Raw genomic sequence first — 22557 nt, forward strand, 5'->3', positions numbered from 1 at the left:
AATCAACAAGGACAACCCAGGTTGTTCACCAAAAATGGGCCGGCATCTAAACTTACATTCTTGCATTTCAAATAAAGATACCAAGAGAATGAAGAAAAATTGATAATTTGAGTAAAGTACAAAGTTGCTTAAAATTCCATGCTCTATCTGAATCACAAAAGAAAAAAAAAATGGGTTCAGTGTCCCTTTAAATAAAACCAAGTTTTATAAAGAAAAAAAATGGAATATTTTCCATAAAGGGCCAGTAATTAGATATGCATTGATTATAACAACTTGCATATGACATTCTTCATTTTTTGAAGCAGAAGTGCAACTCTAAAATATTAAAAAGAACTGTATCAGCTATAATGCCATTGCACATATTACTTAGCCGTCTGTATAGGACTGGAAGTCCAAAGAGATTAGTTCTGATTGGATTTCTTTCCAAAATGTCCCTCCCTAATATTTTAGTCATAGTTTTAGATAGTCAACTAAAATGTCAATAGATTTTCTTTTTAGTTTTAGTCATTATAACTTAGTTTTTATTTAGTTTTAGTCACTGAAAAATTGTTGTTGACGTAAACTATGATGAAAATTATTAGTCAACTAAATTAACACTGGGACTGAGCAGTCGGGCACATAGGGCCTGGACTCTGGGTCCAGCACTTAGGGGGGCACGCCAGTGGCATTTCCAAGGCTTCTGGTATAGTACTTTCTCTCACAGTCATAGGCGGTGAAGGGACAGCTGAGCTGCACTAGTGGTTGTGACCATGAGCGGATGGAAGCTGGCAGGCAGCACATTTTAGTGTGGGCATACAGCCCTTCCCTTATTCAAAGATTAGCTAATGTAGCTGTAGTGCTGACAGATTCACTAGCATACTTGCCAACTGTCCCGTTTTTGCCGGGACAGTCCCGGAATTTGGGACCCTGTCACGGCCATTTAAATGTCCCGGACTGTCCCGGCAAGTTAGTAGCAGGCTGCAGCTTTGCTAGCTAGCGCGATCGTGTATGCCACTCCTGAGTCTCCTCCTCCATGAATTTCATCTATCTAGACTATTGCGCGTCAGGCAGCGACGTCAGCACCTCCTCAATGTCACCATCATGTGACCACCCCGCTTTGCCGCTCACTGTGCAGTGCACCAGCCTTCTCACAGACACGCGGCTGCAGGAGGACAGAGAGTGTCTCACTCTGTTGTGTCACACACCCTAAAGTTTGTTCTCAGAACTTGTCTTAGAGCCGATCATCAGTCACTCAGTGGACCAGCAGCAGACAGAGGTGAGTCACTCAGCCCTAACTAAAGTTAACCCAGCAGGCTCGGGAGGCAGGCTCGGGAGGCAGTCCTGCAATTCAAATAATTTATATGGTGCTGCTCAGAGTCACTCTCTGTTTTGTTAAGGTGACCGTGAATCACCAATGATTATTGAAAAAAAAATGCAGCTAGCTGTGACTCTTTTCTTGACTTGTCACTCAGTCTTTAACTAGCCGATCAGTGAGGACCAGCAGAGCGGTGAGACTCAGCCTATAACTGAACCGGAGCTCCTGCAATAAAATATGTGCTGCTGCTCAGCTGTTGTTAAGGTAACCAGACCGTGAATCACTGTCTACTTTAAAAAAAAAATGCTGTGAATCCATCTTTACTTGTTACTCAGTCAGTGTTTAATGCAAAGGGTAATTAAACTTTTTTTTACTGCAAAATATAATAATTCTGTGTACTTTATAAAACCAACAGAATATCTGTACTTACATACAGTTTATTTGTTATTATAATTATATCTGTTGGTTTTATAACAGTGCCAGATCATTTGCTAATATATCAGGGGTAATTCAAAAATGAAGAAGCTTTACTGAATAATATCTGTAACTTATACAACCAGCAGCATATATAATAACAAATAAACTGTATATAACACAGTGGTAGTGGTGGGGTTTAAATGCCAGTCACTTACAGTCATGACATGTTACTGTCTCATGTGTTACCTGTCCCTGGGAAAGGTCAAATTGATATTTAGACTCACTGCTATGACTTCTAATTGGAATCTCTTATTAGTTTGCAGGGATATTTTGGATATGTGGTGCTTTTACCTATAATTAATTTGCAATAAAAATTTACATTTAATTACATTCTGTACATTCTACTTCTATTTTAATATTTTAATATGTATATATATATATATATATATTCTGCACCATAAAAAAATGGGCAGAGCTAAATTATCCTAATTATGTGGGTTTGGCAAAGTGGGCGGGGCTTTAGGGCAGGGGTGTGGTTAAACATTTCATGCAGGTAATTGATAGCTGCAAAGTGTCCCTGGAATTTTTTTTCAAATGTTGGCAACTATGCACTAGTGGTTTTGAGCTGGGGCGGGAGGCACATTATCAGGAGTGCTGAGGACTCTTGTACTAGCCCTGGAGTGGGTGCCCAGTACCTGGATACAGAACCTGTTACTTTGGGTACCCTAAAGTCTGTGATCTGGCCCTAGAGATTATAAACCCTGTCCCTGGATTTATTTTGGTAATCGCTTGGATGTGGGGTGGGACATAAGGGGCAGGTTGGGTGAGGCGGTTGAGGGCCCATTCTGTATTTTTTTCTGGGCCCTTTTTGGTCTCAGTCTGCCCCTGCTAAAACTCAAACAAAGGAATCATTTGGCACACCCGAGATATCATCAGTGATGGCGAGCCTTGGCACTCCAGTTGTTTCAGAACTACATTTCCCATGATGCTTTGGCTCTCTGAAGTCCAATTTAGCATAATGGGAAATTGCCAAGGATTGCCATCACTGCTCTAGATCTTTCCTTTGTGGCATTTTTGATGACACCATCAAATATACAAATAAGTGCACTGTATAAAATATTTTAAAGGTACATTATAGTGTAATGTATGTTCTAATTTGTTGGTCTGGAGTAGATGTAGACTCTGAGCCAATCAGAAGTAGCAGTGGCTAGGTCCAGCAAATACCACTGCTGATTTGCTGTCTGTATCTGCTTGGGACTTGGCAATTCTCTAAGGCTTCTGTCTTCAGATCATTATTTTTTAACTATGTATTGAACCCTTAGTGGGGGTTAAGCACATAACAATTAGAATATGTATTTTTTGCTCTATAAGGTCACTTTAAATCTATCAGGGTTTAACTGAGTCCGTTTTGCTAGAGGTGATGAGATTACTTCACATAGAAATATATTATACCTAACCTATACAGAACAGGCAAGAACACGTTAGATAACTTTAAACGTTACTATTATCGTGCCATAACATTTTTTGACTTGGAAAACATCTTTGTCATTAATCGAATTAAAGCAAAACGAGTGACTCCCCCAATATGTTATTTAATTGAAATTAGAGCATTGACTTCTTTCCTGCAGATTGCTTTCCATACGTAGACTTTGAGCGCATGTTCCGAAGCTTCCGTGTTTTGTCAGCTGACCGGTCATGTGACCAAGTCTCAGGTGACAGTCAGCTGAAGTAGTGATGGCTGTGCTTGGTGCATTGAGGGGACTTGTCCCCGCGCTTGCTACTCTGATTATATTACTTGCTTTGGTACCGGTGCCAGTTACATGTGCTCAGTATGTGCTGGATGACCGGGGAGGATTGGGTCGTATGTTTGATGGAATCGGGGCTGTGAGCGGCGGAGGGGTGAGGCACTTGCTTTTAGAGAGATAGCATGAAGGTTATATAGATAGTGTAGTGCACGAAGTCTAATGTGTCTCAACTCCATATATAGCTCGTAAATAATTTTGTATATAGTTTAGCGCCGCCCCACACTGTATTCATTATATCTCCTCTGTTATTTCACATAATATATAACAATTTAAAATATTGTTGTGTATGTATATATATATATATTTATATAAAAGTGTGTGTTTGCAGTATGTGTAATAGGATATATTTTTGGGCAGGAAATATATTGATTGTTTTTCAATTTAAAACAACTTTTAAACATTTTTGTGTATCACAAAAGTTATAACATTTGGTTTTAAATTCCAAAGTTTCCCTCCAACTTCTGGAACATGATGCAGTCAAATAAAGATGGTGTTTGCATTATGTTTGTGAGCTAACTGCCCTTGTGAAAGGTATCTGATATGGAGTGTTATATCACTTGCATATGGCTCATCCTTGCTTGTCAGTAATTGAAATAGTTCCTACAGTTATTTATCTTTGTTTTATGTTTAATATCTATCTATGTATCTTCAGCCTGTTATTATTTAACCAATGATTATTACATATAGTGCTGGTGTAAATTATGCTTGATTGGGGTAACAGGTGCCTTGTTCTTTGATACAATTTGTTTTTTTTTAGTAACTTCTGAACATTGTAAAAGTTGACCATAAGAATAAATTAGTAAACCAGGAGCTGCTTATACAGGTAGCCCCCGGTTTACGCCGGGGTTAGGTTCCAGAAGGAATGGTTGTAAATCGAAACCGTTGTAAATTGAAACCCAGTTTATAATGTAAGTCAATGGGAAGTGAGGGAGATAGGTTCCAGACGCCTCTCAAAATTGTCATAAGTAACACCTAATAAATTATTTTTAAAGCTTTGAAATGAAGACTTTAAATGCTAAACAGCATTATAAACCTAATAAAATAATCACACAACACAGAATATATAATTAAACTAAGTTAAATGAACAAAAATATTTGCTAAACAACATTATAAACCTAAAAAAAAAATATCACACAATACAGACTTCACTTGCATTTTTCTGCAAACCGTTCTTTGTATGCATTTCAATCTGGACTGATTTATAGACAGGAAGATCTTGTTCCTTTGAAATCTGCTCGATAGCTCAGGTCTGGTTAAACTGATTAATTTCAGCTTGCTTGGCTTTGCTGCAACACAAGCAGACAGCTCCACCATCTGGCTATTTTAATAAATGCACTGCTTCTCAGTGCTTTTCAATAGCAGTCACATGACTGGAAAAAAAGGTTGTTATTCTGAAACAGTGTAAATTGAACCGTTGTAAAACGAGGGCCACCTGTACTTTGTTTTCCTCTTTATGTCATGACCTTCTGCAGAGAGAGTATTATGCATGTATGATGTGTTGTGCTATCGTATATAGGTTTTCATAGCTGCTGTAAATAGGCTGCTGATTTTCAGAAGCCTGTAGTGCTTATCTCATACCTCCTCTGTATTTCTTTTGTTTTTGTTATCAGTGTTCTGCAAAGATTCTATTTTTTTTCTGTTTCAAAAGCTCTAGTTAAAGCAATTTTAAGCAACTTTCTAATTTACTCCTATTATCAATTTTTCTTTGAACTTTGGTATCTTTATTTAAAAAAGCAGGAACATAAGCATACAAGCCGGCCCATCTTTGGTTCAGCACCTGGGTAGCGCTTGCTGATTGGTGGCTAAATTTATCCACCAATCGGCAAGCACTACTCAGGGTACTGAACCAAAAATGTGCCTGCTTGTAAGCTTACATTACTGCTTTGTCAAATAAAGATACCAAGGGAATGAAGAAAATTGATAATAGGAGTACATTTTTAAAGTTGCTTAAAATTGCATGTTCTGTATGAATAGTGAAAGAAAAAAATTGGGTTCAGTATTCCTTTTAAAGGGCAGAAACGCCAAAATTAAACTGTTGTGGTTTAAACAAAGCAAGCAATTTTAGGATTTATTTCAGTGTCTTATCAAATTTGCTTCATTTTCCAGGAATCCTTTGTTGAAGAGTAAACCTAGGTAGGCTCAGGAGCATGCAAGTCTGTGGCAGCAATATCTTCAACAATATTTCTAGCAATGTTATACATTGTTGCAAACACTGATGCCAAAGAAGTTTTACTCTTCAACAAAGAATACAAAGCAAATTGGATAATATAAGTAAACTAAAATCCTTGTTTCTTAATATGGCAGTTTCTAACCATAAAATCTTGACTGCCTGTGCTCGCTTAGCTTTACTGCTGTATGCATAGGCCGTCTGTTTATCTGTAGATCATAATCCTAGTTCACATCCGTCCTCCATGAAAAAAAATTATATAATTATCTTCTCTATCCTTAGCATTGTTTTAAACCCCTAGCTTAAAATGACACACTCCCATGCAAAATGGCATAGCTAAAATTCTGAATTCTAGCACTTCATTATTTTATCTGTTTGTTCTGAAACGAATATTTGCTACACAGGTTTTTCTACTTTTTCTGACTTATGGTTGTGTTAACCCTTTTTATTCTTTTGTTTCAGGCTACTTCTCGTCTGCTTGTAAATTACCCAGAACCTTACAGGAGCCAAATACTTGACTATTTATTTAAGGTAAATGATTTCCTTGTTAAATTGCATCCTTATTTGAGAATTTCGAGGTGTGGTTGTAAGATATACCAGTAACAGTTTATATTATATTGTAAAATGCCATTTTATTGCTTTTTGATCAAGCAGGCTGGATGTAGGTTTGGAACTTAACCACTTTTTTATAAAGGTGAAATGCATTTTACAAAATAGTTTTTGTCTTGTTGCAGGGCTTTAAATATCCAAGGGACCTATGGAGCCATAGCGCTTAAATTTTACCCCAGCACCTTTTTTAAAAAAAAAAATATTTCACATATAAATTTATATTCTGGTAGCCAGGTGGCTATGGTTTTTGCTTCTGACTCAAACCTTGTGGGTTTTTCAATATATCTATAAATACATGTCATTTTTGGGTCCTAAAACATATGTGGCTGACTTAAAGGGAAAATAAAGTCAAAATTATTATTTTTTGGTTCAGATAATGTACACAGTTTTAAGAGGCTTTTTAATTTTCTTATGTTGTCAAATTTACTTAGTTCTCTTGGGATAATTTGTTGAAAAACATACCTAGGTAGGCTCAAGAGCAGTAATGCACTCCTGGGAGCTAGCTTATGATTGGTGGCTACACACACACATACCTCTTGTCATTGGCTCACCATATGTGATCACTTAGGCCCCAGTAATACATTGGTGCTCTGGAACCGACTTTAAACCCTGCAAAGGGGTTAAACACATGCAAGCAAAAGTGCAATGTTAACATGCGTTACAGTATTTTCTTTATTTACTTTTAAAAGGGAAAATTACTGAGCACAACTACAAAAGAATAATAACTACTCACTATGTTTTTCATCCTGTTCCTGTAGCTCTTTTCAAATAATTTTTCCTGTTTTAATAGTTTAAAGGTGCCAAATACTGAAGCTCCGCCTCTTCGTAATGGGAGCCGCCATCTTGGGGCTCAGGCATTCTCACAGCCTGGGACAGAAGCGGTGCACACTCACAGATCAGTAACATTGGCTACTTTTCTTTATAGTTGCATCGTTTGCTTGGAGTTAGTGTGAATGATACATTGTGTGAGCTTTACATTTTTGCATTTTTTTTTTTACACAGATTTACAGTTACACAAAATATATTTTAAAAGAACTTTACAATAATATAACAACAAAAAATATACAGCTCCTGCTTTGTATCATGCACCCAAACCTAAAGCTCATGCAGGTTTTAAAAAGTTGACAACCTCATTAAAGGGATAGTAAACCCCAAAAATGTTATTGTTTAAAAAGATAGATAATCCCTTTATTTACCATTCCCCAGTTTTGCATAACCAACACTGTTATAGAAATATACCTTTTATCTCTGTGATTACCTTGTATCTAATCTTCTGCTGACTGCCCCCTTATCTCAGGTCTTTTGTCAGGCTTGCATTTCAGACAATTAGTGTTGACTCTTAAAGGGACATTCCGGTCAAAATTGAAATGCACATAGATTAATTGCATCATTGAAAAGAAACATATTTACAATATACATACATTACTAAAAATTCTTCTAGTAAAAGTTATTACTGTTGTTCTCTGCACGTGCATGTGAAGCATAACTAGATATTCTCAGTGCACCAGCATTTTAATTACTGCAGCATCTCAGAGAGTGAGTGGGGCTTGTGTCATTTCAGTCATTGCCAGATGGTACAAGCACCTTAGGCTCTCTGAGCAAGTGCTGTGTTTAAAATGCTGGTGCACTGTGCATACTAAAATACTCTCTTGAAATAGCTATAACTTTTACTAGAAGCATTTTTGCTAAATGTATCTGTATCTTTTTCAATTTTGACTTGAATGTCCCTTTTAAATAACTTCACGTACATGAGCACAATATTATCTATATGAAACACATGAACTAACGCCCTCTAGCGGGAAAAACTGTCAAATGCAGAGGCAGCCTTCAAGGGCTTAGAAATTAGCATATGAGCCTACCTAGGTTTAGCTTTCAACTAAGAATAACAAGAGAACAAAGCAAATATTTGGTGATTAAATTAGAAAGTTGTTTAAAATTACACACCCTATCTGAATCATGAAAGTTTAATTTGGACTTTACTATCCCTTTAATATGTAAATGGACACAGCTTCTGTCACAGTATGTTAGAATGCTGGTGTCCTATCGAAAAGAGCTACCTTGTCGTGAAGCATTTGAATGATAAAATATCAAGATCTGATCTGCCTGCAAGCATAGCATATTTTGATGGGCTGTGGTTCCAAACAGAAAATCCAGCTATTTATTTTGCAAAAAGAAACATAAATGAGCAATTTCTCATAAATGTTATACGCTGCAGCTAATGACAAGTCATGGGGAACATATTAAAGGGACAGTCAACACTTGCGGTAACATTATTTGATATTGAAAAATAAAAAACGAAGATCCGCCTGCACTATACCCCTTCTGCCTTGCCGCCTTGCTTCTTGTACTAATCACCGTCGATAACTTCTCTAATACCAGGTAAATATGGCAGCCGAACTCCCCCCACCGTTACGTAGCTACCTTCTTCTTAAAATGATCAGCAAATCGGAATCCAATCCTCAGTCAGAAATTGCACGCGCTTGCAATTTCTGACCGAGGATTGGATTCCGATTTGCTGATCATTTTAAGAAGAAGGTAGCTACGTAACGGTGGGGGGAGTTCGGCTGCCATATTTACCTGGTATTAGAGAAGTTATCGACGGTGATTAGTACAAGAAGCAAGGCGGCAAGGCAGAAGGGGTATAGTGCAGGCGGATCTTCGTTTTTTATTTTTCAATATCAAATAATGTTACCGCAAGTGTTGATTATCCCTTGAAAAAAACCCACACAGATAACAGGCAAAGCAGTACAAATAAATAGATTTTGCTTTCAGATAGTATACAAAGGACCATTGATTTCCTCTGTAATATGAAAGAAAACAAAGCACACCTTGCAAGTAATAATAGCTTTAATTTTTCATAAACTGTATATTCACTGTAAGTTGCTGGATACTGGAATAATGTATGTTTACAGTAGTAAGCTTAGGAGCCTGGCCCATTTTTGGTTCAGCACCTGGGTAGCGCTTATTGGATGGCTACATTTAGACACCAATTAATAAGCACTACCCAGGTGCTGAACCAAAAATGGGCTGTCTTCTAAGCTTACATTCCAGCTTTTTTAAATAAAGATAGCAAGCAAATGAAGAAAAATTGATAATAGGAGTAAATTAGAAAGTTGATTAAAATTGCATGATCTATCTGAATTGTTAAATCTAAATTTTGACTACACTACCCCTTTAAGTATGAGAATGTGGGGGGCCCTGCTTAAAAGAGATTGTGATCATTTATAGACCAGGTGCAAGGTATAAATACATAATTAAAAAATGAAAATATTTACTTTTTCTTTATTCTTAGAAAACAAACTGCTAATTGATAATAATTTGTTAGAACATAGGGCTAGATTTATCAAAGCTGAGGCGTACAGGGGCACGTATACGCGCCCCTGTACGCCTCTGCTCGCCTGTGGCGGCGCGAAATTACCCGCAAGTAATAAACATTGCACACAAGCGCATTTTTGCGCTCGCGTGCAATCCTGCCCGCGCACAGCCACTCATGCGTGGGCAGGAGCTGTCAATCTCCTCGGTCTGACTCGACCGCGGAGATTGAATTTCGCCACCTTAGAGGTGACGAAGAGGTTAAGGAAGCGGCGGGCTGGTGACCGCTGCTTGATAAATTACGGCGAGCAAGTTCTTGTGAGAACTTGCAGCCGTAGGGCTTTGGTAAATCGAGCCCATATAACAAGCAAATTCTCATTGCTAATTATGCAGTTGATCTTTTATGTGTTATCGGCAAATACAGATTTCTGAACTTTTCTAGTATTGGAAGTACTTTGTTTTTTCCCAGTGATCACAATACTAAAATGGTTCTGCTGTTAAAGGGACAGTCTAGGCTAAATATATTGTTTTATTAACTTTTAAATGCCAGGCAAGCAATTTTTAACATGTCCCTCATCTCTCTGCTTCTATAAAGTGCAGGGAATTTTTAAATATACATTGCTAGCTAACAGTTGAAAATGGAAGCTAAGCTCCGCCCACTGCTTGGTATATAATTGTTTATGTCTTGTTGTGGCCAATAATGATCGACTCGTAAATTCGTTTTAACATGCACATGCTCAGTTTATGCATAAGAGTGCCGCTGCCTAATCATTCCCCAAAACCTGTATTTAAAAAATTTAGTTGTAGAAGAACTAGTGATTATTGTTTACGGCTCTGCAAGCATAACGCTATACTGGTATAGAGGTGTGTGTCTCAGTTTGTTTGAATTTGTATTCCTTTTGTGTCAGGCTGTGGGTAGTATGAGCAGAGGGACCGCTCTGCTTACAGGTAGTGAAATGTTAGGACTGGGGAGCTGGAGGGATTTTCAAGGCGGGGGGCAGCCTAACCATTCATTTTAATATTTATCACATACCCATGCTTTTTGAAACAGTGTTTGTCCTCAGCTTTAACGTAATCCAGCTCAGCACAAAGTCCTACTTTCTTTTTACTGGCTCTCCTGCCTTCAGTGCTGTCAATATGCAGCTATGCGCAGGGTAAGGCAGGCAGAGACTGTGACATCTACATTGAGGTGGTAAAAGACTGCACGCTGTAGTAGCTATCTATGCTCTATGTTCTTTTTGCTCGGAGCACTCCCCCTATTCCCGATGTCTGCTCCACTAGAAAATAGATTGGAAGACAGAAGCTGCCCTCAGTGTGCGCAGGAATGGGGCAAGCAGTCAGGGAGCAAAGCACACAGAGGTAGTTCCTTGTGGGTCCTGTGTGTTCCATAGCTGCTAATCTAATGTGTTCCTGCTGTGCCTGCAATGTGACAGCTTTAGGGCTAGGTGATTTGTGTGACAAGGTGCTGCCACTGCTGCAGAACAAAGCACAAGAGAATTGGATCAGTTAGGGCAGCTTTATTGTCTCTAGCCCAACCTTCACTGTCTTAAAAAAACACTAACTATTAACATGCTTTCCTGCCTAAATATATAGTGTCTCAGGAGGAAGGTCTGTAACTTAATTGAGCTGCTTTACCTTCTTAAAACTGTTGTGTGTGTGTGTGTGTGTGTGTGTATATTTGAATTATGTGTGTATGTGTGTATATACAGGCATACCCCGCTTTACGGACCTTCACTTTACGGACACTCGCGAGTATGTACATAGCTATTACGGACCCTCTCTTTACGGACACTCGCGAGAATGGACAAAACCCGCCCCTGCGCACATGAAACAGTTAGTCTCTATGGTTCAGGAAGAGGTTGCCGCGCGCCAGGAAGATGTTGCTGCGCACCAGGAAGAGGTGGGGTTTCCGCTCACTGTGTAGAAGCCGCGCACTTTGCAAGTAAAAAAGTGAAGTTAAAAAGTGAATCGTGTATAGAAGATTCCTGCACCCAAATTGTTATTTTATTCTTGCCATAATACTGCACTGTACCACTACTGTACATAGAACTTTGGGGAACATATACTGTATACAGTACTGATTGTAACATGCTTTGCACACACTGTGTATAGAAGATTCCTGCACCCAAATTGTTATTTTATTCTTGCCATAATACTGCACTGTACCACTACTGTACATAGAACTTTGGGGAACATATACTGTATACAGTACTGATTGTAACATGCTTTGCACACACTGTGTATAGAAGATTCCTGCACCCAAATTGCTATTTTATTCCTGCCATAATACTGCACTGTACCACTACTTGTACATAGAACTTTGGGGAACATATACTGTATACAGTACACGTACAGTACTGATTGTAACACCCTTGGCACACAGTACAAATGTACCTTTACCTAGAGCTGATAATGACAGATAAAAAGAAATGCCATAAATCTATTACCTTGGATATGAAGCTTAAAATTATTAGATTGTATGATGAAGGTGTAATTTAAGCTGAAATAAGCCCAAAGCTAGGCTTCACTAGGACCACAATTAACACAGTCATGAAGAACAGAGAAAAAATTGTTGCAGAAGTGCTACACCTGTTAACACCACAACAATTCGAAAAAGGGATAGCATTGTTGCAGACATGGAGACTCCTAATACTTTGGATAGAAAATCAGACAACACGCCATGTTCCTGTAAACCAGGCAATTATACAAAGTAAAGCCTTAAGCTTATTCAATGACCTGAAGGCTAAGAAAGGTGAAGCAGCAAAGGATGCTGAATTTGTTGCAAGCCGTGGATGGTTTGATAGGTTTAAGAAGAGGTCTAACCTACATAACATCAAAGTACAAGGAGAGGCAGCTGCTGCAGATACTGAGGCTGCAGAAAGCTATCCAAGTGAATTTGCAAAAATTATTGAAGATGGAGGCTACTCCATGGATCAAATTTTTAATGTGGATGAGACTGGTCTATTCTGGAAGAAGATGCCTGCAAGAACCTTTATTGCAAGACAGGAAAAATCAATGCCAGGCTACAAGCCAGCTAAAGATAGAATAACCCTTCTTTTAGGTGGCAATGCTTCTGGTACCTTAAAGCTAAAGCCTTTGTTTATTTACCATTTTTAAAAATCTAAGAGCTTTGAAGAACTACGTTAAAACTAGACTTTCAGTGCATTGGAGGGCAAATAAAAAAGCATGGGTAACTGCAGCCCTTTTTGAGGATTGGTTTGACACCTGCTTTGTTCCAGAGGTGAAAGCTTATTGCAAGGACAATAATATACCTTTCAAGATTTTGCTGCTTGTTGATAATGCTCCTGGACACCCTCGAACGCTAGATGAGCTCAACCCTAACATTAGAGTGGAATTCCTACCACCAAATACCACCTCATTACTGCAGCCCATGGATCAATGTTTCATAGCTGCCTTCAAGTTAAACTACTTAAAAAGAACATTCAGTAAGTGTATTGCAGCAATAGACAAAGAAGAAGGTGCAGGGCAAGAAGTCCTATCGAAATTCTGGAAAAGCTACAACATCTTGGATTGCATTAAAACTGTAAGAGATGCTTGGAATGACATAAAGGATACCACAATGAAAAAGGCCTGGAAAAAATTATGCCCACAGTTAGCTGATGATTCTGAAGGCGTTGATGATTCTGTAGCTAATGTTACTGAAAATATTGTAGAGATGGCAAGGCAGTTAGAGCTGGAAGTAGAGCCAGAAGATGTTGCTGAACTGCTTGCGTCCCATACTGAGCCCCTCAGCAATGAAGATCTAGAACTTGAAGAGGAGAGAGAAGAAGATGTGCAAAATGGGGTTGAGACCATTGAACAGCCTGAAGGCTTAACTTCAAAAATTCTCTTTCAAGCTTTCCGTCATCTTGATAGCGCCATGGCTCTTTTTGAAAAGCATGATAGGGACTTTGAAAGAAGCTTCACAGTCAATGGTAACATTTCAGGGGCTTATTCCTGTTACAAAGAAATCTACAGAGAAAAGAAGAGAGCTACACTTCAAACCTCCATAGAGACTTACTTTTCTAAAAGTCCATCAGCAAGCAGATCATCATCATCATCGACAGACAGTCATTTGGATACCAGATCATCAACTGACAGTCCATTTCCAGCTCTGGCATCACCACCCAGTCCTGCTCCTTCTCTTATTGCTACTTGTAGTACACCTAATTCGCCAGCAAGAAAGCGTTTCGCCTTTGAAGAGTTGACTTGTGAAACAGAAGATACCAGTATGACTTCATCCTTACTAGAATAAATGCTCATAGCTGATCCTAAGCTTAGAAAATGTTGTGTTTATTTTGCAATACTGTACTTTACAGTAAAAATGTTCTCTTGCCCTAAGCTGATCCTAAGCTTACAAAATGTTGTGTTTATTTTGCAATACAGTACAGTACAGTAAATATGTTCTCTTGCCCTAAGCTGATCCTAAGCTTACAAAATGTTGTGTTTATTTTGCAATACAGTACAGTAAATATGTTCTCTTGTCCTAAGCTGATCCTAAGCTTACAAAATGTTGTGTTTATTTTGCAAAACTGTACAGTACAGTAATTATGTTCTCTTGTCCTAAGCTGATCCTAAGCTTAGAAAATTTTGTCTTTATTTTGCAATACAGTACAGTAAATACTGTATGTTCTGTTGCCCTAAGCTGATCCTAAGCTTAGAAAAAAATGTGTTTATTTTGCAATAAATATTTTATTTTGGCCTAACCTTATAGTATTGTGTTTATTTTAGTTATAAATGTATTATTTATATCAGTTATGCCTATAAATGACTATTATAATGCAGTACAAGCATTGAGAAGTGAAAAAAAAGTATTGCTTCACTTTAAGTACATTTTCGTTTCATACATGCTCTGGTCCCATTGTGTACGTAAATGTGGGGTATGCCTGTATGTGTGTGTGTATATATAAATAAATTTACTTTCAACACCAGAAATAAATATGAAGAGGACACGGTAGTGTCCTCTCCAAAAAAGGCAGGGATTTCAGCACTCCATAAAATTATAGAATAATTAAGTCAATGACACATTTGAAAAATTTATTAAATTTATTATAGACAGGTGTAAGCAGCTTCAGCGTGAACTAAACAACTTCTGGGTCCCCTAAGCGAAAACCACACACACATAAAGTATTAATAAAATTTAATATTTGTGCAAACAAAACAAAAAACATACATTTCAATATACAATATGTAGATTAAATGCATAGTTAAAGCTGGCCAGCTCACTAAGAGTTAAACACGATGCAAATGATATCCTGAAATAAGGCTAATAAAGTTATTAAGCAACACCCCTACCAGCGGGTAGCCCTGTATAACCACAGGAATCTGCTACCATGGATAATACTGGGGATCCATGCAAAATAACTCAGAATACAGAAGAAATGGTGGCAACACCTCTCTCAGAGGATAACCCAATCGAAATTGGAAACTTATCTTGAGAATAACCTGAGGATCTATGCCAGTCACTAAAATATACTGTAATTTTAGAAAAAAGCTAATAATTACATGCTTCACATTTTACACTCTATGTTAAATAAACAACACCCCGACCAGAGGGTAGCACCAATATTACAAAGAGGTACCTGCTACCTTGGTACTACTTGGGGATCTATGTTTATATAGTGATAGATGTGTAATCACAGCAATTATGGTAACCACATGTATAGGTTAAGCAAGGTGAACTTTAAAGATTTTTTTAGATAAGAAACACTTCTGTTCCGCTGCAACTTTGTTCAAGCTGTAATGTGTGCAGTTCATTACGTTTCATTAATCCCAGACAGTACATTCCATTTTAGACTCGTAAGTCCGTAAATACGTTACAAATAACTCCTGGAGCTCGAAATCCTCCTCCTTTTTAAGGTGATGTAAGTCCGGGTGCAGTGCCTGCTAGCTGCTGTGGTTAAGGAGCTGTGTATGCATCGAGTAGCATCGAGTAACACTCAGGGGCTGGATCTCAGCTGTGCATGATGACGTCACACGCAAACGGCCGTTTCACCCCCACGTGACTAAGCGTCATTGGGGCTTCCTCAGGGCGTATCGTGTGTTACAGGGCCTGCACCCAAATAATAAATAATAAATTATCAAGTAGAATTTTGGTACCTTCTCCCTAATAAAACAGTGTATTTTATTTATATATATATATATATATATGTATGTGTTTGTGTGTATATACATATACAGTGGATATAAAAAGTCTACACACCCCTGTTAAAATGTCAGGTTTCAGTGATGTAAAAAAATGAGACCAAGATAAATCATTTCAGAACTTTTTCCACCTTTAATGTGACCTATAAACTGTACAACTCAATTGAAAAACAAACTGAAATCTTTTAGGTGGAGGGAAGAAAACAAAAAAACTAAAATAATGTGGTTGCATAAGTGTGCACACCCTCTCTTATAACTGGGGATGTAGCTGGGTTCAGTATTAAGCAATCGCATTCAAAATCATGTTAAATAGGAGTCAGTACACACCTGCCATCATTTAAAATGCCTCTAATTAACCCCAAATAAAGTTCACCTGCTCTAGTTGGTCTTTCCTGAAATTTTCTTAGTCACATCCCACAGCAAAAGCTATGGTCCACAGAGAGCTTCCAAAGCATCAGAGGAATCTCATTATTAAAAGGTATCAGTCAGGAGAAGGGTACAAAAGAATTTCCAAGACATTAGATATACCATGGAACACAGTGAAGACAGTCATCATCAAGTGGAGAAAATATGGCAGAACAGTGACATTACCAAGAACTGGACTTCCCTCCAAAATTGATGAAAAGACGAAAAGAAAACTGGTCTAGGAGGCTACCAAGAGGCCTACAGCAACATTAAAGGAGCTGCAGGAATATCTGGCAAGTACTGGCTGTGTGGTACATGTGACCACAATCTCACGTATTCTTCATATGTCTGGGCTATGGTGTAGAGTGGCAAGTCGAAAGCCTTTTCTTACGAAGAAAAACATCCAAGCCAGGCTACATTTTGCAAAAAACACATCTGAAGTCTCCCAAAAGCATGTGGGAAAAGGTTTTATGGTCTGATGAAACCAAGGTTAACTTTTTGACCATAATTCCAAAAGATATGTTTGGCGCAAAAACACTGCACATCACCAAAAGAACACCATACCCACAGTGAAGCATGGTAGTGGCAGCATCATGCTTTGGGGCTGTTTTTCTTCAGCTGGAACTGGGGCCTTAGTTAAGCTAGAGGGAATTATGAACAGTTCCAAATACCAGTCAATATTGGCACAAAACCTTCAGGCTTCTGCTAGAAAGCTGAGCATGAAGAGGAACTTCATCTTTCAGCATGACAATGACCCAAAGCATACATCCAAATCAACAAAGGAATGGCTTCACCAGAAGAAGATTAAAGTTTTGGAATGGCCCAGCCAGAGGCCAGACCTGAATCCGATAGAAAATCTGTGGGGTGATCTGAAGAGGGCTGTGCACAGGAGATGCCCTCGCAATCTGACAGATTTTGAGTGTTTTTGCAAAGAAGAGTGGGCAAATGTTGCCAAGTCAAGATGTGCCATGCTGAAAAACTCATACCCAAAAAGACTGAGTGCTGTAATAAAATCAAAAGGTGCTTCAACAAAGTATTTATGCAACCATATTTTATTTTTATATTTTTTCATCCCTCTACCTAAAACATTTCAATTTGTTTTTCAATTGAGTTGTACAGTTTATAGGTCACATTAAAGGTGGAAAAAGTTCTGAAATGATTTATCTTTGTCTCATTTTTTTTTACATCACAGAAACCTGACATTTGAACAGGGGTGTGCAGAGTCTTTATATCCTCTGTGTGTGTGTATATATATATATGTATGTATGTATGTATGTATGTATGTATGTATGTATGTATATCTATCATCTCCTATCTCCCTCACAGCAGGAAAAGGCACAAGGAGACTTACCCAGCAACCCCATATAAAGCCCAATAGTAAAAACAAGAGATTATCAGTCTCCAAAAACAAACAGGGATCCCTGTTCTAGGCTTCTTAGTTTTGATTATTTTTTTTTTGTCTTGTAATTTTCCCTAATAAATTGCTATTTAAGTGCATATTGTGTCAGTGTGCTTTTTGGAGACCAATATTATCTTGTTTTTACTATTGGGCTTTATATGGGGTTGCTGGGCAAGGTTTCCTTTTCTTGCTGTGAGAAATTATCTTTTGAAACGTCCGTGCACCAGTGTTTCCACAGTATATTTTGTTTGTGTGGGGACCCTGTCCATAGCCATCTATATCACTAGCAGCTGGTTCTACCTCATTGTATTTATTATATAGATAGATATATATAGATAGAGATATATATATATATATATATCTATATCTCTATGTGTGTGTGTTTTTATAATTTTTTAAAAATGTTTTATAGTTTATTAACTAGTAACTAAATATTTGTAATGTGTGTGTGTATATGAATGCGTGTGTGTGCTTGCATGCGTGGGTAAAGTCTAAATGAAAACACTCTGCAGAAATCAGTAACACTCCCTCCACCACCCCTAATTAGTGGACGATTATGGCACACCTACACCTCTGCGGATTCTCTCCTGGTCCACATATTTTAGACCAGACCTGTGATGTTTTGGCTGAGTGCCAGCCAAGGGCTGTACATCTGTACAAAGATAGCCGACAGACAGCGATCCACAGTCCAAAATGCCACCGTTTCCCCTTCTAAGACTGCTGAGTGAGCAGAGCTAACAGAGAGCACTCCCCCAAACCCCTGTAAAAAAATTTGAATAGTAATTTTTCCTAATTTATTTAAAAAAAAAAACAAATAAAAAAAAAATATTTTTTATTAATGACTAGGCGATAAGCCTGACCAGTCTATTTTTTTTTTAAAGTTAGGTCCATCTATCCCGGTCCCTATCCCTCTAGCCGTGATTCCCCCCTCAAACAGCTCTCTAACCCTCCCCCCTCTATTACCGCCATCTTAGGTACTGTCTGCCAGTACCTATAAACCCCCCCTTTTTTTTTTTTCTATTTTTTCTTTTCTTTTTTTTTTCTGTAGTGTAGTGGTACAGTGGCGAGAGGCCCTCTTGAGTGCCGTGTCCTTGGTCAAGGGCCGACTTTACTGAATGGTCAGTACGCCTCTGATGTGTGTATGTGTATATATATATATATAACACACACACACACACACACACACACACACACACACACACACACACACACCTGTTAAAAAAGACCACTGCAAAGCTATAATTTTCTCTGGTTTTACTGTTTTATATGTATGTGTTTGAGTAATATAAACATTTTTGTTTTATTCTATAAACTACTGACATTTCTCCCAAATTGCAAATAAAAATATTGTCATTTAAAGTATTTATTTGCAGAAATTGACAACTGGTCAAAATAACAAAAAGATGCAGTGTTTTAAGACCTCAAATAATGCAAAGAAAACCAGTTCATATTGGTTTTGAAATAACTTTTTTTTTTTTTTAAATCAATAATTGAAGAAAATATATTTTCTTACCAGAAGAATATAAAGATAATTTATATGCTAATAATCACTCACAGTAAAAAAAAAATATATGCACAAGTAAAAAGCAAACAGAACTGCCAATTGACAGCCACAATAACTATTAATAGTTGTTAGTACTGATGCTGGTCCGCCTACAGTAAATGTCCCCTGCATTTCCAGTTTCACGTGCAGAATTTTAAATGGCTAAATGAAAAATATTAAACGTGCACTGTTAAACTGACACCCAAGAAAAAGGCTAACTAGACAAGAAGAAAGCTGTGGGCGGAGCTCGGTGGCCATTTTCAGTTGCTAACAAACAATGATTAATTTAAAAGTTTTAATGTACTTCTTACAAGCTTATAGATGTGGAACCCCTTGCAAGATGCTTGTCTGGTATGTAACAATAAGTAATAAAGAATAAGTATTGGGTCTAGACTGTCCCTTTAATGCCACTGAAGCTGGATAATTTTATCTTGTGAAAATAACACAAAACTGTTATCTTCTTCATCCAAAAACCAAATGCACAGGATTAATGACAAACAAAATGGCGATTTCATGGGTATTAGTGATGGCATCACAGAGTAAAGTGTTTGTATGTTGAGTGATCCCTTTTAATATTGAGTAGTGAAGCTTATAGATGAGGCTAGCTCCCAGCCTCTAAGCCTACCTAGGTATTGTTCCCAAAAAGGATACCAAGAGAATGAAGCAAATAAGATAATAGACCATGTTTTTCCAATTTATTTCTATCTGAATCATACAAGTTTAATTTTGACTGTTTCTTTAATTGATTTGAACAGGTGGCATTTGGGTAGTGTGTGTTGTCCATGTGAAAATCCAGTTACATATAAATACTTTTTGAGGTACCAAGTCTTTTTAGCTGTTGAATTTGGTAAATGAAAAATGGCCGCATACATATGTCATGTGCTCAGGATCTGCAGGACATCGCTGTTGAACCAATGGTCATGTATTCTCCACTCTAGTTGTCATGATTGGAAATGTAAAGCATCAAGCCAGGCTGGTAACTATGCAATTAGTCCACTTGCAGGGGTTAAATACAGAGTTAGCAGCAATTAAATACATGCTGTAATGATTTCTACATACACTATTTGGTGTTGGAGCACGGTACTAAGAGGGCATGCTGGCCATTGGCAATCCCTCAGCTAAAATGAATCTGTCGCAAACTGGTCCACTGTGCTTCCCAGGAGCACGAAATGCTAAAAAATATATAATGAAAACTACATTTGCAATTAGAATCTAGTAGGAGGGGTAGAGAAGGGAGAAAGGTGACAGAGTGCCATAATGGTTTAAAATCACCATGGGAACAACCCATGTCATACATTGGGCACAAAAAAGATTACAAATCCTTTGATAACTTTTCTGAGAAGCATTTTTGTAAATGTAATCATACACAAAATGCGTATAAGCAAATATGAGGCTTTGCATTTCAAATTTACTGTTTTGTCCCTTTGATTTTGAATGAGGAAGTACATATTTGTGCACAACTGATGCACAGCATAGAAGTTCTCTGGTTGATAAGAACCTCCTCCCCAGTTCTATTATGGCATAATGATATGCCCAGTCAGTGTGTGTGTGTGTGTCTATATATTTTATATATATATATATATATATATATATATATATATATATATATATATATATATATATATATATATATATATATATTTTTTTTTTTTTTTAAAAAGCAGGAATAAACACTTACAAGCCGGCCCATCTTTGGTTCAGCACCTTGGTAGTTCTTGCTGATTGGTGGCTACATTTAGCCACTAATCAGCAAGCGCTACCCAGGTGCTGAACTAAAGATGGGCCAGCTCACAAACTTACATTCCTGCTTTTTCAAATAAAGATACCAAGAGAATGAAGAAAAATTGCTATTAGGAGTAAATTAGAAAGTTGCTTAAAATTGCATGCTCTATCTGAATCGTGAAAGATAAAAATTGGGTTCAGTGTCCCCTTAATTTTCCTTTTTAAAGATATGTTGTAATTTTGATTTTGCTTGCACTTATTTTTTTCTGTTTTTTGTTTGTTTTTTTGCAGCCTAATTTTGGAGCGTCTTTGCATATCCTTAAAGTAGAGATTGGAGGTGATGCCCAGACAACAGGTATGATGTAGTGAGAAAATGCAGGTCTATTTTTTTATGTTATTTTACCACTTAATCAAAAGACATACTTGGAGATTTCACTATGGAAATCAGCACAACTAATTGGACCACCAATTCATTGCAGTATTTTTCTCTTTACACTTATTATGAATAGTATTTAAAAATAATGTATAGACGACAAATATGTAAAGTGCAAGCTGTTAGCCTCTGGTCAGTGATTATTAAAAAGGCATAAAATTCCCTACCATAAATAAATCACTTTTTTAACTGTTGATGGTTTAATAGTTTTAAAAAAATAAATACAAAAGCACTGAACCTTTTAAAAGACACATCTGCAATCTTTGAAAATTCCAAAGTGTTGCTGACTTTCTACTGGTTACAAAAACTGGCTTATTGTGAATAATGACCTCTTGTGCAATAAAGGGGCTGCAGTCATGTGACAACTCAGTTTTTTTTTAACCAATGTTCAGCAAACGCACCTATACAGTGAAAATCTCCAGAGGAAGCTCTACCCTCAGTATTTTCAAACATAGCAAATGTATAGAAACGTAACCCATTGAGAAAAGGGGTAAACTGTGTCTGAAATATCACTTTAAATAAACATGATATGTGTTTCACATAAAGACGACTGGTGAGTGTCTCTTCCTTTTTTTTTTTTATTTGGCAAACGACAAGTGATGTATTATTAATGCTACAGACACCCAGTGAGTTTATCACTGTCAGTCCCAATGGTCCCTAACAATAAATATATATATTATAAAAAGTCTACACACCCCTGTTAAAATGTCATGTTTCTGTGTTGTAAAAAAAAATTAGACAAAGATAAATCATTTTAGAACTTTTTCCACCTTTAATGTTACCTATAAACTGTATAACTCAATTGAAAAGTTGTATGTATATGTGTGTGTGTGTGTGTATGTATGTATGTATGTATGTATGTATGTATATATATATATATATATATATATATATATATATATATATATACATGCATGCATGCATGCATGCATACATACATACATGCACTCTGAATTTTATTATAACCATACCTTTATTGTGAGTTAAACACCCCTTCCTCAGATTAAAATATTATTTTCAATGTTTGTTGCACATAGTATCCTTTAAAGGGACAGGAAACTCCAAAATTCATGATTTGGATAGAACATACAATTTTAATCAACTTTCCATTTTACTTCTATTATCAAATTTACTTCATTATCTTGTTATCCTTTGCTAAAGAAACATCATTACTGTACTGGCAACTAGCTGAAAACATCTAGTTAGCCAATCACAAGAGACAAATGTGTGCAGGCACCAATCAGCAGCTAGCTCTCACTAGTGTAGGATAGGTATGTATTCTTTTTCAACAAGGAATACTAGAAGA

The 22557-nt window shown here is 37.3% G+C and overlaps 1 protein-coding gene across 2 annotated transcripts in view; it reads left to right on the plus strand.

The window, feature by feature from the left end:
* Positions 1–3403: 3403 nt before the first annotated feature.
* GALC (galactosylceramidase) overlaps positions 3404–22557 on the plus strand; it is a 163379-nt gene continuing 144225 nt past the window's right edge. Inside the window, exons 1-3 of one of the 2 annotated variants that reach the window (XM_053697581.1) lie at positions 3404–3610; positions 6147–6215; positions 21110–21173. In XM_053697581.1, coding sequence (XP_053553556.1) covers positions 3446–3610; positions 6147–6215; positions 21110–21173 — 298 coding nt within the window. In that variant the 5' untranslated portion in view covers positions 3404–3445. The remainder of the gene's footprint in view (positions 3611–6146; positions 6216–21109; positions 21174–22557) is intronic. The other variant, XM_053697582.1, reaches the window with a different exon arrangement.

This window comes from Bombina bombina, chromosome 1 (genome assembly GCF_027579735.1).
Source record: "Bombina bombina isolate aBomBom1 chromosome 1, aBomBom1.pri, whole genome shotgun sequence".
Classification (NCBI taxonomy): domain Eukaryota; kingdom Metazoa; phylum Chordata; class Amphibia; order Anura; family Bombinatoridae; genus Bombina; species Bombina bombina.